Consider the following 18,513-nt stretch of genomic DNA (forward strand, 5'->3'; position numbering starts at 1 on the left):
AATCAGACTTCTTTTAGCAACCAGAGGAGTCGCCCCCTGCTGGCTGTTAGAGAGAATGCAGGTTTAAGGCACTTCAGCATTGGCTTCACTTTTCAGAACCGGAGGTTGCCACATTGGACCGCTCCATAGACAGTGAATTGGGAGAGATGTTACAGATGACACTGAGAGAACAGAGGGGAATGTTCTGAGTAAATTGTATGTTTCAGAAGTGAGAACACTATATAAATAAAGCTCACTTCCCTATAGGCCATGGGAATAACATATTGTAATTCTCGTCTGCTTGAACTAGCTCGCCGACTTTGCTTCATTTCTGTGCCGCCCGTTGTTGTTAACACTTTGTCTGCTCCGGACACACAGGGACAGCAGCGTGCCAGCAGCACAGAAGCAGCAGCTGCAGTCGTCCGTCAGTGTCGTCGACACAGAATCTGCTCAGCCAAAAGCACACCAGAGACTTCTCTTTTCAAGACAATTGAAAAAAGTAAAAGGAGGGATATCCAGGGATGGTTTGGTGCAGCTTTATAGAGCAGCAGTGGAGAGCATCCTTACCTACTGTGAGTAATAACTGTGCGGTTTGGCAGCATGTCAGCTGAGGACAAAAGACAGCTGGACAAAGTGGTGCGTACTGCACCCAGAATCATTGGATGTGACATCCCACCTCCTAGAGGGAAATCTAGAAGAGAGGAGCCTTAAAGCTCAAAAGGACCCCTCTCACCTGGCTAACAACCGTTTTAATCTCCTTCCTTCTCACAAAAGACTAGAAGCATCAACACCAGAACATACATCCTGAAGCTGTCCACCTCTTTAACACTACAAACAGCACTGCAGGCCACTCAGCAGGTTAAATAATAGAGCTAGATAAAGCTCTTTATCTAGTGGGTCGTTTATTGTTGCTGCCAGTTTTCCTTCAGGTGCCAGTGTTTTATCTATGATGTTCTTATGTGTTGGATTTGTTTGATGCTTTTATGATTATTTCATGGGTATGGATATCACATCTGTTTTATCCTTTGTTTAATGTATTATGTGCTTTCTGAGTCAGTGGCTTTGCTATTTTTGTCTTTCTCTGTCTTTGCTTAATTAAGCTCACTAACGCTACCTTTCCACCAGATCCGGCGAGGACGCTAGTTGACTCGCTGCTCCACTCAACTGGCTGCCTCCCACTGGTGACGTACCCTATCGGGGAATGCACCCGATCGGTCCCTGGTTTTCTGCTCAGGCTGTCCTCATACAACGTTTTCTAGCCATACCTACGAAAAGTAAAGCACTGTAATTTTTATATATATATCCCAGAAAAATCAATTCCTATTTAATCAACTTAATCATGAACCAGGAAGTATAAAGAGCGACAAACGCCATGTAGGGAGGAGGTCGGGGTGGATGAGTGGGCTCAAAAAGACTAGACTATCACCCAGTATACCGCTGTTCGTGTCCTGTGTGAAACCAGAAGTCAACGTTGATTTATTTGTCACGTAACTTCTGTACTGAAGCAACGCCACTTCCGTAGTTATTTTAACCCAAACCACCATCTTTTCCTAAACCTAACCAAGTTGTTTTGTTGCCTAAACCTAACCAAGTTGTTTTGTTTCCTAAACCTAACCAAGTTGTTTTGTTGCCTAAACCTAACCAAGGAGTTTTGTTTCCTAAATCAACCAAGGAGTTTTGTTGCCTAAACCTAACCAAGGAGTTTTGTTTCCTAAATCAACCAAGGAGTTTTGTTGCCTAAACCTAACCAAGGAGTTTTGTTGCCTAAACCTAACCAAGTTGTTTTGTTGCCTAAACCTAACCAAGTTGTTTCCTGTGAAGACGGAAGTTTATTTTGAAAAAGACTGTATGCATGTAACGAGCGAAAATTGACACATGTTGCTGGACAACGTACAAAAAAGGAGGAAATAACTTTTCATAAGATATCATACAAACTGCTGTATAAGGATAGTGTATGTTACAGTATACTCTGTTACTTACAATCCAATTTCATATTAGCACTACATCGCCTAGTTTGACAGCTTGGTCAGAGTTTCGTGAGTCAGGCGCGTCACGCTGGACAGGCTCATTTGCATACAGCACAATCCCCCTCCATACTTGCTGCAACACTCCCGCCATGTGCGAATGCTTCTCCTGCTCTCTATGGGAAATGAATAGAAAGCATTGAGACGCCAACCGTCTCCAGATCTGGTGGAAACATGCCAGATCAATCATGTTGGTATGGCAATAACATATTGAATCTTGAATTAAAATACGGCTGCACTCAGAAGCATGTTGACAACACTCAGAGCCCCATGTATAATCATCAAGTTGTAGGTTGAATGAAAAGAAGCTTGAAGCCTAAAAAAAAACTTGAGACGTTATGCAGCCGTTCCAAAAATCCCCAAAATTGAGCTGAAACGTGTCCTGCACCACTGAATCTGAACAATCTGGCTCCACTGCATCCATCAAGCTGACTATAATTAAAAATGACCAAGCAGCTATTATTTACCACTCTATAAAAAGTGTTTTTCTCTCTTGGTGTCTCTAACTTTCATTCTCTAATGCACTGCAAGCTTCGCGCCAACTAATCACGACCAGCGTGCGTCCACTTAATGACACTTGATTTCCTTTTTCCCCCTCATCTAAATGTTTTGTTCACAAATCACCATGATCATCTACTGCTGGAGTCATTACGTTCCCATGAATCATTCAACAGTGATGTGAATAATATTGGTCTGGCTTTAGTGCATGTTTTGTTGAGAATCAACTTATTCTAGATGTTGCACTTTCTTTTACATTATAAATCTTGGATGGATGTGTTCTGTTCTGCAGGTATGGAGTTAAAGGTGAGTCTGTGATTCTACACCTGAGCTCATATCTTCGTTATTAGCATAATACAGCAGAGACAAAAGGAAGAAATTCACATTCTCCACAGGGAGCCTAAATGCAACTCCGGAAAACGAATGAGTTATTTGCAAAGAGATTCTGTGACTGCAGACTATGCATACAGTAATATGACTGAAATAAGTGGAGTAGTTTGCCCTCTCCACTTGTGCACTTTTTTTCCATGAGGAAGCTGTGTTTATGAGGATTTAAATCTATGGCTCTGATTCCTGCTGGTTTGAGCTATCGGTGTTGTTTATGATTTCAATCTGTTTTTGTTATTTGTCCCTGGGATGAGAAATAAATATGAGTGAAGTGCTCGACTGCCTCGTTATCACACTTCAAAATAATTCAAACCTGACACGGCTGGGGTTTTAAACGTTCAATCAAAGAATGTGTGACAGGAATATTCAAGGATTTTGGATAACACTTTATAATAACCATCATATATAAATGGTAAATTGATAGTTAATTAAACTTAATAGCTTACTTATTGATAACTTAATAGTTATTTTACTGTTAAAACAATTAAATGATAATTAATGTTAACTAATTATTAGTCATGCTATAATTTGTTATTTTATTATTAATCTGTGAAATATGAAATAATTTATAAATGATATATTATATCATAGCATACGTATGGTGTAAGTGTAACTTCAGGGCGATGAGAGACCCCTCCGCTCCGCGTCGGTTTGCAGCATCGCCCTGTCGGGGTTTATTTCACAACAATGACCCGCTAGCTGTACATTATCCCGCTTATTACATGGCTACTTTGACACAAAAGCTGTCCTCCAGAGTCCGACATCAGAACTGCGCCCATAGCAACGGTCGGTTATACACATAGCAACAGTCGGTTATACATAGCAACAGTCTGTTATAAAGAAATAACAGACCTTAAAACGCAGTGATTGACCAATCAGAATCAAGTATTCAACACAGTCATGTAATAGTAGACAATAACAAATACATTCTGATTATATTAGTACATTATCTATTAACAGTTTATTGTTGTACACATTATAACATGATATACTATATTAAGGATTTGTTAATAATTACCAAATGATTTGTAAACCTTTTATAAACATTTATAAACATTACACAGATAGATGAACATGAAATCAATTTTGACAAAACATTAACTATATATCCGAATAATATTTATAGACAGTTTACGAACCAATTATTAACCATTAACAATGTGTTACAAATATCTATCTATGTAATGTTTACAGATGATTTACAAACAATGTGTTAAAGGTTTATAAATCATGTCGTAATTAACAAATACTTATATATAGTATATAAAATGTTAGAATGTGTGCAACAATAAACTGGTAAAATAACAAATTATTATATAATTGTAATATTATATTACATATATTGGCATTACTAACAATTAGTAAACACTATTTGTTGATAAAACTATAAAAAAAAACTATTAACTTTAAGTTTAATGAATTATGAATTTACCATTTATAAATGTTGGTTATTATAAAGTGTTACGAGATTTTGTGACAGAATAAATAAGAAGCTATTAAAAAGTCATCCATCATGCTCGGTTCCTGGACTTTTGTGCGTTTATATATACAAAGTTTTACATCGCTATCATTTGTGTCACTGGCTGTGTTTTTCTTCTGTATACTTATTTTCCTTCATGTTTGTTGTTTTATCTGACAAGAGTTCTTTGGAAAACAAATCTAAATCTCGACGTGAAAGCACATAAAAACAGGGCGGAACACTGTGCCTTTATTATGACAAAGCCATTTGCTGGCTAATCGGAGTAGAGATTTAAAGTACAGTGCATGTAGAAAGATTCCTCTGTCTCATCTCTCTTTTTACTCCTCTTCTGGTTAAAAATACCATTAGGCTGACAGACAATGAGCTATGAGCACAATGAGACTGTGGCAGAGCCTGCCACCCACTCACAACCTCCCTGTGTAACCCTTCCTCAGTCTCTCCTCCCTCTTCTCTCTCTCCCACCGAGTCACTGTCACTTTTTAAGATAGATGACGATATTCATTTTCTTTGGTCTGAACCAAAGTACAACTTAGGTTCATTATGTTCACTCTGCACAGTTTCAAACTAATCAGGGCTTAATGGGAAAAAAAAATCCCCAAAGAAATCAGACTTGAGTCCAGATAACTTCAGCGTCCAGGGTGGACACACATTACGGTTGTTGGGCAGATTATAGTTATTACAACTGATCGAACAAAGTTGGTCTATTTCAGTCGGGTCCAGATGGGGTTGTTGGTGGGGAGATACAATCATACAGAGTGTGGCGGTAATTCATTTTTTAGCCACTTGGAGGCAGCTCTGATAACTGCCCAAAGTCAGACAGATAAAGTCAGCGACGAGCTGGTGAACATAGTGGATCATTTAGCTGCTAAAGAGCCAGATATTTCTCAGACAGAGCTAAAAGAGAGAGAATATTGCACCAACATTCATCAGGTGGACACAGACAGGTCTCAAAATGAATGCTGATGTTGCTTCATATCTACTGAAGGTGTTTGCTAAGAAGACATCAATTTAAAGGCGATAATATGTCAATGTTCTGTTTACATTTTCAGTTTTACAATGTGTTAAAACGTGTTGTTTTTATGTTTCACTTTCACTTTTACAACATAGTAGGCGTAGTAGGACCCTAATGACCCACATCTATGGTGCTTATAGTGACTGATAACGCCTATTTAATGGCCTGATAATAGTCGAATCGGGTGGCCTTTTTGTGCTGAAATTGCAGAGTTTCTTCCATTTCCAATATGTGTTCCTTTCTGTGCATGTTGGTGGTGATGTTTGGGTTTCTAGTTTCTATAATAACGGCCTGTTTCCAACTTTAACATGAGAGATAAACTGTATTAACGTACTGCACTGTAACTTTATCCGATTAAGAAATAATATCACGCGAGCATTAGTCGAGATGACCTCTTTGTTGCTGTGGCTCTCTATGGCATAAGGCACAGCTGGCAATCAGATGCCAAGAGCGAGCTCCTTCTACTTCCACTAATCATTGTTTGTGTTGACGGGGTCACTTCTAATGAGCCACCTTGCAGTTTACGTGACACTGCTGTCACCTGCCCAAACACATTCAAGTTAAGGAGTAAACACTCCACCGGTGCAAACACACCTTTAGTCACTCCCCACAATCAGTAAGTTGCATCGAGTCATTCAAAAGAGTCAAACACAGTTAGTCACTCACTCATTCATTCACTTGCTGCAGCAATCAACCTGCTTTCCAAAGTACCAACCACTCACTTTTTTCTTTCTCTCCTTTTGTTGCTCTCGATTTAAATTTAGATTTGTTCTATTTTCTCCATTTCCTGATTTCTCGTCTCCCCCCCTCCCCTCCTCTCCTTTGTCTCTGTCTCTGTTTGTTTATTTACTTGTTTTTTTCTCTCTGTGCCTCAGCTTCCTCTGAAACTACCTGTTCTCATCTGCAGGTGCTATAATTGTGTGTGAGTGTGATTATAGATGTAGCTTGTACTGACTTGCTGTTAGAGATGCAGCAATCAGGGAGCTGAAGAATGAGAGCCACCACCTCCACGGCCGCCTCTCATGGTATTTTTAGAACGGCGGAGACAGCGGCCGTTTAATATCCTTGCACACGTTTGTGTGTGTGTTTGTGTGTGTGTGTGTGTGTGTATGTGCATGTGGGTCCTCTGCAAATGTATGTGTGTGTTACCTTGTAATTGCACAAGTAGGGCAGCGGTATTTCATGAATAAGAATATATATATATCTATCTAGCCATGGTCGGGGCCGTAGATTCTAACTTTCTGATATTTCAGAGTCGTGGTCGGGGCCATGGATTCTAACTTACTGATGTTTCAGAGCCATGGTCGGGGCCATAGATTCTAACTTACTGATATTTCAGAGCCATGGTCGGGGCCATAGATTCTAACTTACTGATATTTCAGAGCCATGGTCGAGGCCTTAGATTCTAACTTTCTGATATTTCAGAGTCGTGGTCGGGGCCATGGATTCTAACTTACTGATGTTTCAGAGCCATGGTCGGGGCCATAGATTCTAACTTACTGATATTTCAGAGCCATGGTCGGGGCCATAGATTCTAACTTACTGATATTTCAGAGCAATGGTCGAGGCCTTAGATTCTAACTTTCTGATATTTCAGAGCCATGGTCGAGGCCTTAGATTCTAACTTTCTGATATTTCAGAGCCATGGTCGGGGCCATAGTTTCTAACTTACTGATATTTCAGTATATACATCCCTCCTCATCCTCTTTCAACTCACTTACTGGGCCTCATGGAAGATGATTTTTGTATGCTTATATCTTAATACTTTCTTTCCCGGGAGGTTTATTCGTACTAATGTTCCATGTCGGATTCACCAAACTGTCTTAACTGCACAAACTTGACATGAACTTCTTTCAACCTGATGAATACCGCTTCTAAATGAGGAAGTACATGCTATAGAGATTAGACTATTTGCATAATCGACGCCCCTGAATTGCTATATAAAGCTACATGTCCCGCTTCGGTTCATTCACTGAAATTTTACCAACATGTAAGAAGAAGAATTTCACACGGCAGAGCTTCAAGTCCTGCTTTCTGAAATCAGCAGGCACAAACAGAACAGATGCAGTGTCAGTAGCAGTGTTAGGGGACCACGAAATACAGAGGCTAACAAAGCGTCACCCACTTAGTTCTTGCACGAGGCCCCATGTTTTGTTCTCAGAAGGGCTGCAACTAACGATTACTTTCTTGATCGATTAACCATTCCACACTTTTGGTGAGACAGCAGTGTCTCTTGTTGCATTAGATCAAACTCTCGAGGGACAAAACAACACTTCTCAGGCTGTGACTATCACTGAAGTGGCACTATACACTGTAACTCATAATGTGCATCAGTGCTGTCAGTGATTAGATTGGTGATCTTGTGATTATATTGTTGAATGTGATGTTCAGTGGCCGATGACTCATCCGCTTGGCACAGCTATCTGAATTCTGTCAGGGTGTATTGCAGTTAGGAGCTCAGCAGTCTCAGAGCCTCATCAGCTCATCAACTCGTGATCCAACACCACGAGCTTCTGGTGAGAACTGGCCCCTTGGATGTAAACCAGCAGCATGCATCTGGATCAGGTGTCTCTCAGCTCAAGGACAGCAAGCGTCCAAGGGGACAAAGGGATCGAATGATTTGCAGCCTCTAATTGTCCAAATTAAAGGCAAATCAATCGGTGTGCGCAACATTTCAAATGCTGCTCTGTTTTGTCAATGCTGCTCAGTCTTAAAAAGGGAAAGCCTGGATATTGTTGCTTGCTAACAGATGTATTCAAATGAATGCAAGTAACTGTTGATAGCCTTATAAGAACTGATTTGGTGATCTGTAGGCCAAGAATGGTCTCAACCTCCTGGTTAATGTTGGATTAAATTTGTCGTTGAAAAATGTAGCGCTGTCTTGGAGAGATGTCTATTTAGATAATAATCATCATCTGTTAGAGTGGCAGTATGTTTTTGGCATCATTAGGCAAATTATGGCTCTTATCTGCGTTGGTAAAAGAAGCATCAGATTATTCTCTGTTAATGTGAAACACACCTGAGCCGGAGAGTAGAGCCGACATCGAGGGTGCGTGTGCCCCTCATGAGCCGCACCGCCTCCTCCTCCTCCATCTCGTAGTGGCGCCATCACCCCGCCACTTGGACCCACGACCGTCCCGACTGTAATCGCACCAGACGCTCCTCCGCCCACGCCGGACCCGCCCGCGGCGGCGCCTGAGGCCCCGGCGATTGCACCGATGCCCCCCATCATGCAGCAGAGGCCTCCCTGGGCTAGCTCCAGCTCGATCTCGGCGTCCATCTCGGCGTCCTCCTGCGCCTCCTTGTTGGAGTCGTCCAGATGCTTCATGAGCACGGCCACCACCACGTTGATTAGAACAAACTGAGCCGTGAGCACGAAGGAGACGAAGTACATCGGGGAGATGAACTGCAGTCCGGTGTTGCAGCCGTAGTCGGTGGCCGGATGACCCGGTGGGCACTCCCTCAGTGTGTCCTGGTGAGGTGGAGGAGTACAGGGAGAGTTCAGGGTGAGGAAGGGAAAAGGAACGATGGCTGGACAAAATGGAAGAAGAGTAAGACTTCAGGAAACAGGAAGTACAGAGAGAAGGTCAGTTAGGTGAAGAGGAGTTTGTGAAGAGAGTTTGTGCACTCGGGGCCTTCTTCTTCCCTGCTTCTGCCTCACGTGAGTGCACGATACAAACATAACTACTAGTTATCTAAAAGTCCACAGAGTACCTTTAACCCTTTACCTTTGATGATGCTGCTTTCAGCCTTTACACTCCCAGCCGCTGGAACAACCTTCCAGAGGAACTGAGACGAGCTGAAAATATTGATATTTTTAAACGTAAAGTAAAAACCCATCTATTTAGTCTGGCTTTTATGTAGTGTTTTATAATTTTATAATTTTATGTTTTTTATTTTTTATACTTATTTTATTAATCATCATCATTATAGTGTTTATTTTACTCTATTTTATTTAATCAACATTTTATTGCTGATCATTATTATCTCTTTTATTCGATATTATTGTATTACAATTTTTATATATTTTATTATTTTAATACAATCTGCTTATTTTGTGAAGTTTCATAATTTATATTTATTTATTTTTAATTCCTTGTATTTTATTTATCTTTTATTATCTTAAATACCCATCTTTTATTGCTTTCTTATTCAATGAACTTTTATATTTGTTGTTTTGGTGTGCATTAGTCTCTAAATCCATTTTTAACATTTTTGTCAATCGTCTGTCCAGCACTTTGAATGGCATTTGACTTGTTTGAAAGGTGCTATATAAATAAAGTTTGATTGATTGATTGATTTAATAAGCCAATTATTTTTCTGATTAAATGATTAATAATCATTTGGTCCATGAAATGTCAGGAAATATTGAAAAAGACCTATTTTAATTTACCATTGCCCGCGACGACATCTTCAAATTGCTTGGGAGAACAGCAGGGGAGAGGAGCACAAAGCATATTTTATCATATATCAGAATCAAATCATTTACATAATATATCATTTATATTGCTTATAGTAGATTATCAGCATTTTTTCTTGCCAAATTGGCTTGTTGCACACAGAGAAAATAGACCAGAAGCTGAAACTACTGTTGCAGATCGCAACCCGGCCTCGGAGCCAGCAGAACCCTGAAAACGAAGCAGTTAAATGGAATTCAGCCATCGTTAGTTTTAATATTTACACCCGTGCTGGTCCTACTTTGACAAGTCAAAATGTCCATGAAAAAGTTTCAAGTTAGTTTATTCATAGAGCACATTTATTATCATCAAAAGTTGATAAAAAAAAGTGCTGGCTTATTCAAAAAAACAGGAAATCCTCACATTGAATTCAAATTCTGCCCAACGACTAATCAATTATTAATCTTTCAGAACTACTAAAAGAGTAAAAGAAAGCAATGATTACGACTCCGTTCAGAGCGACAAGTGTGTTTGTTTTACTAGAATCTGAATATTATTTTAAGAGAACAATCTGATGAGTGGAAAGCCTTTATGTCCAACAAAAGAGAGCAATTTGTAACGGTGTCAAACTTTCACAATCCGACTTGTTGAAAGCTCGCGGTCTGTCTTCCTCTCATTTACAGTCAGTCTCTCTCTCTATAAGAGCCTCATCAGCACTGATTACTGTCTCTCAGATATGAGCTTTGATAACATTTTAAGAGCTCGAGGTACTTGTGTGTGATTAGAGAGTGAGACTTGATTGAGGTGATAGATGAGAGAATGAAGAGGTGGATCAAATAATGTGAATTTATAATCTTTATTCGTCCTTGGAAGTTTTTTTGTTGAGTGCCACATTTACGTTTTCAACTGTGTCTTTGCTCAAGGACATGCTCATTACTCATCTCCCCTTCATACATAAATATCCTCTGGTCCTGGGATCTGAACTGAAGACCTTCAATTACTGTTCTGCTTCAGTCTGTGCTCAGATTGGTTTAAAATAATTTGGGCAGCTTAAAAAAATAATATCTCCGTCTCCTTTCTGACTGACCCTCATCTAAGAACATCTGTGCTGTCTCTAATGCAGGGGAAAGTGAGGAAAGTGAAAACTGAACAGCTTATGCTTAACTTGGCTTAGCCCAGTCCCAATGACACAAGTCAAGAGGTAAGCGTGATATGAACAAGTCATTGAACTATCGCAGCAGTAAACCAAAGTACCTTCATGATGCCATTCCAGTTGTCGCCGGTGGAAACCTGGAAGAGCGTGAGGAAAGCCATTCCAAAGTTTTCAAAGGTGGCGTGTCGGCTCATTCCTTCACAGGGGTAGTCAGCGTTACACACTGAGAGAAGACACGATGAGACGAGAAGAAGAGGAGGGAAAAGAAAGGCTTTAGAGAGAGAAGCCATGGTAACGTCAACCTTTTATGAAGGTTGTCTGAGAAACATGACTTGGTTTCGTTGGTTAAAACAGTTGCTAAAAGGTTTGCTTTGTTGTTTGTGTCCATTCATACTGCTTCATCACAAAGAGCCAGAACAAAGCAAACACAATTCGGATAGAGGAACACACTGATTTGCAGCCTTTAATAGTTCAAGCATTAGAGTCAAAATGGACAAAGACATAGGGAAAAAAACATATAAAGTCAACCAGTCCTTGGATGGTAGGTTAAAGAGGATTTCAGATCTATTTTGGGAACTTGTTATCCAGTCAGATTGAATATTTTTTGCCAAGGAGGAGTGAAAACAACCCTTAATCAAGTCCCTGTAACCTTGAATGAGCATATTGAACACGATTATTTTAATTCTTTGGTTGATTGATTGTAATTTCACATCGGCTGATTTTGACTCAAGATCCTTTTTCTTTATTTTCACTTCCAGTTGAGAGCAGGATAAAGCTATTTTCAAGCTCCATTGCATCTGTTTGCCTGATAGCAGGTTCTGTCCAGGATGTACAATTTAAGAGATTTCTAGAAATTACTATGGTTAATCACGAAGAAAGAGACAAGTGATTTACATTTCATTTTGATTGTCCAAAGATAATCAGGGGATATAATTTTTTTACAGAGAACTTTCCTTTATTTGACCAGTCAGAAACAAACTGGAAAGCTAATCTCTAATTTAGACAAGACAGCTTGGCCTGGCAGAAGGGCAACTCTGATGGCTACTGAACAAACACAACGCTGATGTGCACACATGGTGTTGTGATAATTGGTGACAGTGGGGACAATCTTGTTTTTGGGTACAGTTATTAAAATGTGTTTGTCACTTGATCAGCAATGTATCCCCATACAATGACTTGTATGATATCTTACGAAACGTTATTTAGTTATTTTTCGTGTGTTCCTACAAATGTCCATCAACATGAGTGATCGGTGCGCCTGCGAGAGCCCCTGCGGTGTTTAGGCAACACTAAGTACTTGGTTAGGTTTAGGAAAAGATCATGGTTTGTGTTAAAATAACTATGGAAGTGCTTTTACTTAAGTATGGAAGTTATGTAAAAAATAAGTCAGCGTTTGGTTTAAAATACCTACGGAAGTGGCGTTAATTAAGTACGGAAGTTACATAAAAAACAAGTCAACGTTTGGGTTATAATAACTACGGAAGTGAAGTTACTTAAGTACGGAAGTTACGCAAAAAAATAAGTCAACGTTTGGGTTAAAATAACTACGGAAGTGAAGTTACTTAAGTATGGAAGTTATGTAAAAAAATAAGTCAACATTTGGTGTAAAATAGCTACGGAAGTGGCGTTACTTAAGTATGGAAGTTATGTAAAAAAATAAGTCAGTGTTTGGGTTAAAATAACTATGGAAGTGATGATACTTAAGTATGGAAGTTATGTAAAAAAATAAGTCAATGTTTGGGTTAAAATAACTATGGAAGTGATGTTACTTAAGTACGGAAGTTACGTAAAAAATAAGTCAACGTTTGGGTTAAAATAACTATGGAAGTGATGTTACTTAAGTACGAAAGTTATGTAAAAAACAAGTCAACGTTTGGGTTAAAATAACTACGGAAGTGAAGTTACTTAAGTATGGAAGTTATGTAAAAAAATAAGTCAACATTTGGTGTAAAATAGCTACGGAAGTGGCGTTACTTAAGTATGGAAGTTATGTAAAAAAATAAGTCAGTGTTTGGGTTAAAATAACTATGGAAGTGATGATACTTAAGTATGGAAGTTATGTAAAAAAATAAGTCAATGTTTGGGTTAAAATAACTATGGAAGTGATGTTACTTAAGTACGGAAGTTACGTAAAAAATAAGTCAACGTTTGGGTTAAAATAACTATGGAAGTGATGTTACTTAAGTACGAAAGTTATGTAAAAAACAAGTCAACGTTTGGGTTAAAATAACTACAGAAGTGAAGTTACTTAAGTATGGAAGTTATGTAAAAAAATAAGTCAACATTTGGTGTAAAATAGCTACGGAAGTGGCGTTACTTAAGTATGGAAGTTATGTAAAAAAATAAGTCAATGTTTGGGTTAAAATAACTATGGAAGTGATGATACTTAAGTATGGAAGTTATGTAAAAAAATAAGTCAATATTTGGGTTAAAATAACTATGGAAGTGATGTTACTTAAGTACGGAAGTTACGTAAAAAATAAGTCAACGTTTGGGTTAAAATAACTATGGAAGTGATGTTACTTAAGTACGAAAGTTATGTAAAAAACAAGTCAACGTTTGGGTTAAAATAACTGCGGCAGTGGCGTTACTTAAGTGCAGAAGTTACTTTTTTCATTTTTTTAAGCCTTTATCTAACCAGGTTTGTCCCATTGAGAACAAATATTTCTTTTATAGGGGAAACCTGGCCTAGAATAGCAGCAACACAGAGTTTCAACATTTAACATAAAAGCACATACAGTAGATTTGAGTAACATTAAAATGATCAGATAAAACATTTGCAACCAGACATCCTGGACTCACCATAGTTTTAAAATCGTTCAGGGTTACTATGTTACTGAGTTTAGGATAAGTCTGTAGACTGTATATGAGAACAGAAACAAGTTGGTGTTAGAGCAGACTTACCCAGCTCTCCAAACAGCTCCACTCCCAGAGCTGCGTAGATGAAGAACAGCAACATGAAGAGCAGACCGAGGTTTCCCACCTGTCACACAAGAAGGAACATCCACACGTTATATTAACAGAAGTAACTCATATAGTTGTTTTTACTGTATTCAGTCAGGTGTACCTCCGTTCCTACTGCTGTACTCACTGTAACCTTTAAGTGTCAGTTAAATAATAAACGTTTGTGCAACTACACCACATCAGACACTCCTATCTGACTAATATAATGACAGTATTTTTGCAAACATCCTGTATGAAATGTTGTGGTATTGTTGAGTATAGATGATTTACATTTTATTTTCATTCTGACACAAACAACTAACACACTAGAATCATCATTTCTTATAAAATAAACAGATTCCAGTATTTCCACCCATGGGTTTATCATCTTTTCAAAGTGTTAACAGCAATTTTCTGAAGATCTAATAGGAGACAAGAGGCAGGTTTCATTGAAGACGTTACAAACTACAACCAGTGAGGCTGATGAACGATTCATGCAACCCTAAAACGTTATATTCCCATACAACTAAACTGTGTTCTCAATTACTTTTCAAGAGCAAAGTATTTCCTCCCGGATTACAGTCACAAATTGTTTTCCTATTTTTTTAAACGTGGTTAACGTTGCAAATTGAAAAAAAAACAAAACTTCTTGGTTAGGTTTAGTAAAACATCATGGTTAAGTTATTTAAGCTACAGATATAAATTATGTAAGGGATAATGTACAGCCAGCCGGTCATTGTTGTGAAAGAATCCCCGACAGGGAGATGCTGCACCCCGACGCGGCAAGGGTATTCTTTCACAACAATGACCCGCTAGCTGTACATTATCCCGCCGCTTATTACACGGCTACTTACTGAAGAAATCAATATTTTGACAAAAAAAAAGGTCCGCCAGAGTCCGACATCAGAGCTGCGCCCTTAGCAACGGTCTGTTATAGAGAAATTACAGACCGCAGAACGCTGTGATTTACCAATCAGAATTGAGTATTCCTCACAGCCGTGTAATAAAACAAGTGAACATTGACATTTAGTTGTCAGACTTCCACGGAGTGTCATTGCTGACGTGTCTGCGGTACATCAGAAACAAATGTAATCCGTAACAAAATACGTTTCCGTGGAAACAATGCAGTTTTGTATGGGGACGTAATTTTTTTGGAGACAGGGCTGGATTTATGGTGTGTCAGATAAATACAGTAGATATATATATAAAGAATCTCTCCCTGTGTTGCCCACCCAGCTGGATGGGCAGGATACTGTACAGAAAGCCTTAGTTTTGCATGACATATGAAAACAGGCTTACTTTGCGAGAGATGCTCCTGCATTTTTGAAATGCTGCTTTAGGTTTTTAGAGCTTAAATGTCATGAAACTAAACAGGCACATCCAGGATCCTGCAAATATTTCATTGAATAAGAAATAGTAGCAAACAGCAACTCTTGAGGTACACACACACACACACACACACACACACATACACACACACACTCACAATGTGAGCAACCACAACAAAGAGCCCTCCCTGCCTCAAATCAAGGATAATCACTCTATTACACGGTTTGGGGAGTATTTTACTAGCTGACTTCTTAACAGGCATGAAGCCATGCGTGTAGAGAAAACGTTCCCAGATAGTGATACGTATGCAATGCAAATGGGTAAATGACTCCCTGGGGTGCTATAGCAGGCACTAAGCAGAATGCCATTAGCTAAGTCACCTCACGGGGAAGGCAATGAGGTGCTTTTGAAAACATGTTGAACTGTAGAATTCCATTATATAGCCAAATAAACCGAGAGAGTGGATTAAAAAGGATGAGACATATAGTTTTTATTGGAGGAGAGGGGGAAAAAAGGAGAAAGGGAGGAAATAAAGAGGGAGGAGAGAAATTAGGAAATTTCGAGGCGAAGCTGGAGGATAGAGTTCTTTCTCTCCCCAGTTGTGCATGTTGATGTTTCCTGGCGGATATTAAAAGCAGTGACTTGGCTTGAAGCGGTTTGTAGCATGTAATGTAAGCCCATCTGATGTCTTTAGATCCCTCCAGCAGAGAGGGAAAGCACACCATGGGGATGCTGTGGTATAAGAAACAGATTGTTGGACGCTATGGAAGTATTAGAGCCGGCAACTAGGCAACAGAAGCTGCTGAGAAACACAGTTAGAGCGGACTTTGATATTTATGCCTTTCGGTTTCCATAGCGAGCAAACCTGCACTGATCTGCAAACTTTTAAGACTGTTTACTGAATGAGTTCTTTTCTCTACTCAGACTAATGCAACCTTGACTCAGTTATCTGCGTCACACTTTTTTGTTTTCACGCCGACACACGGAAGGTCATTACACCCACCTCAAACTGCAGCGAAAGAACAAAGTCCAACACCAGCATCTGTGATGAAAGAGGATCCTCACACTGTGTTATACAAGCAGCCAATTTAAGGAAATATATAATGTAAATACAATTAGTAGGTTTCGGTGAAACGGTGGATGGAGTGAGTCACTGCCTTAAGCGAGGGAGTTCAAGTGTCTCGGGTTCTTGTTCACGAGTGAGGGTAAAATGGAGCGGAAGATGGACAGGAGGTTTGGTGAGGTGTCAACAGTAATGCGGGCATTGTACTGGTCCGTTGTGGTGAAAAGGGAGCTGAGCCGGAAGGCAAAGCTCTCAAATTACCGGTCCATATACGTTCCGATCCTCACCTATGGCCATGAGCTTTGGGTAGGGACCGAATGAAAGAGATTGTGGATACGAACGGCCGAAATGAGAATCTTTTGTAGGGTGTCTGGGCTCAGCCTTAGAGATAGGGTGAGGAGCTCAGACATCCGGAGGGAGCTCGGAGTAGAGTCGCTGCTCCTTCGCGTCAAAACAGGCCAGCTGAGGTGGATCGGACATCTGATCAGAATGCTCCTTAGAGGTTTTCTGGGTATGTCCAACTGGCAAGAGGCCCCGGGGTAGACCCAGAACACGTTGGAGGGATTATATATCTAGTCTGGCCAGGGAACGCCTCGGGGGTCCCCCAGGAAGAGTTGGGAAACCCTGCTAAGCCTGCTGCCCCCGCGACCCGGCACTGGATAAGCAAAAGATAACGGATGGACGGATGGTTCCGGTGACCATGGGTAAACCACAGTGTTAAAATGTTTCTCATCATTTATGATTGTACATAGCAAAGCCTTACCAATGAAGACATTCTGTGGCAGGTTCTCATTGGACTTACTCCCAATCCAATTGTTAAAACCTTTATGGTAGATCTAATTTCCAAGAACAGGAAGCTCACAGTACTGCCGTATATACTGTATGTCTATTTTCTACTGTAAAAGGGTAACAATCATAGACTGTATCACAAGTGGACGTAGTCACCGCGTCGGCACCCAGTGTAACCCCCAACTCGCTGACCGACAACATATCACTACCTTAACCATTCAACGTCAATGCCTATCCTTAACCATCTCACGAGAGTTTGTGCTTTACCTTCTAGACATGAACTTTGAAGCATTTTTGCCGTCGCCATCTTGTTTTTTTGGAACCAGAAGTGACAGTGGAGAGGGTGGAGCTAAGTACAACCAAATGCACTAACCTTCACAAACTGAAAACACACTGTGAAAGGGTTAAAGTTCTAAGACGAAAACACGGACAACTCCCAGATCGGACAATGCTGCTGTCGCGACCTATCAATCACAAGGTAGCCCCGCCCTAAAGCATCCCCTGCTTTATGGTCTATCTGACTCTAAATGGGACCATAATTTACTAAATGAACATCACGCTGTATTGAAGAAGACTTGAAACTAGTGATTGAGACCATAAACTCATATTTACAATGTTTACTGAGGTAATAAATCAAGTGAGAAGTAGGCTCATTTTCTCATAGACTTCTATACAATCAGACTTCTTTTTGCAACTAGAGGAGTCGCCCCCTGCTGGCTGTTAGAGAGAATGCAAGTTTAAGACACTTCAGCATCGGCTTCACTTTTCAGAACTGGAGGTTGCCGCCTGGTAACAATGCATGCAACAGAAACTGTACAATACATTTTTGTGAAAAAGGGAAAACAAAGAACTGTTGAGTACTGGTTTGAAACAATATTCTGAACAAACAAAATGTTTTCAGCATCCTTGAGGGAAAAAAATATTTTGGCTAGACTGGTACTGTACTGTTTTTCAAAACACACAGCTGGTAATTTGCAGTCATCCTTGATACCACAAGATTTTTATTATATTTTATTCTATAAATAAATCATGTGTGCTAATGTTCACAACTCCAGTGACACACTCATAGCTTGATGTGTATTTTTGTTGTGGTCTGAGCTTCCACCACAAAAACAAAACCGATGAAATCTGTACAAATGAGAGAGCAGGGACTGGAAAGAAAAAACAAGTTAAAGTGCAGGGAGAAAAGGGGACTATTGATTGGTTTGAGGCACGACTGAAGCGGGGGAGACTTCTGTGACTGTAATTCTACCTCAGTGTGTTTATTTGTGTTAATATGTGTGTGTGTACAGAAGTCCTCCCACAGGGGCTCCAGTCAGAGTTGATACAGCAGCAGAAGTAAATCCACTCCCGGCTGTTCACAGACTCACTCTTTTATAAATGCCTTTAATAAAGAGGCAGTTTTAAAGAGGGCAGACAGTCCAGATCCATTAGTGCATTTTTTCACATTAAAAAAAAA

At 39.8% G+C, this 18,513-nt stretch overlaps 1 protein-coding gene and 1 long non-coding RNA gene across 3 annotated transcripts in view; one reads left to right on the plus strand and one right to left on the minus strand.

The window, feature by feature from the left end:
- The window catches only part of LOC119485161, a 569,585-nt gene that overhangs the window by 519,702 nt on the left and 31,370 nt on the right, over window positions 1–18,513 (plus strand). The gene's annotated exons all lie outside the window — the stretch shown is intronic.
- Window positions 1–18,513, minus strand: part of LOC119485150 (voltage-dependent T-type calcium channel subunit alpha-1I-like) — a 281,128-nt gene that overhangs the window by 22,335 nt on the left and 240,280 nt on the right. For both annotated transcript variants that reach the window (XM_037764502.1, XM_037764501.1), the window contains exons 31-33: window positions 13,835–13,913; window positions 11,032–11,153; window positions 8,400–8,852 (exon numbers count right to left, since the gene is read on the minus strand). In XM_037764502.1, coding sequence (XP_037620430.1) covers window positions 8,400–8,852; window positions 11,032–11,153; window positions 13,835–13,913 — 654 coding nt within the window. The remainder of the gene's footprint in view (window positions 1–8,399; window positions 8,853–11,031; window positions 11,154–13,834; window positions 13,914–18,513) is intronic.

The sequence above is a fragment of the Sebastes umbrosus genome, chromosome 3 (genome assembly GCF_015220745.1).
Source record: "Sebastes umbrosus isolate fSebUmb1 chromosome 3, fSebUmb1.pri, whole genome shotgun sequence".
Taxonomy (NCBI): Eukaryota; Metazoa; Chordata; class Actinopteri; order Perciformes; family Sebastidae; genus Sebastes; species Sebastes umbrosus.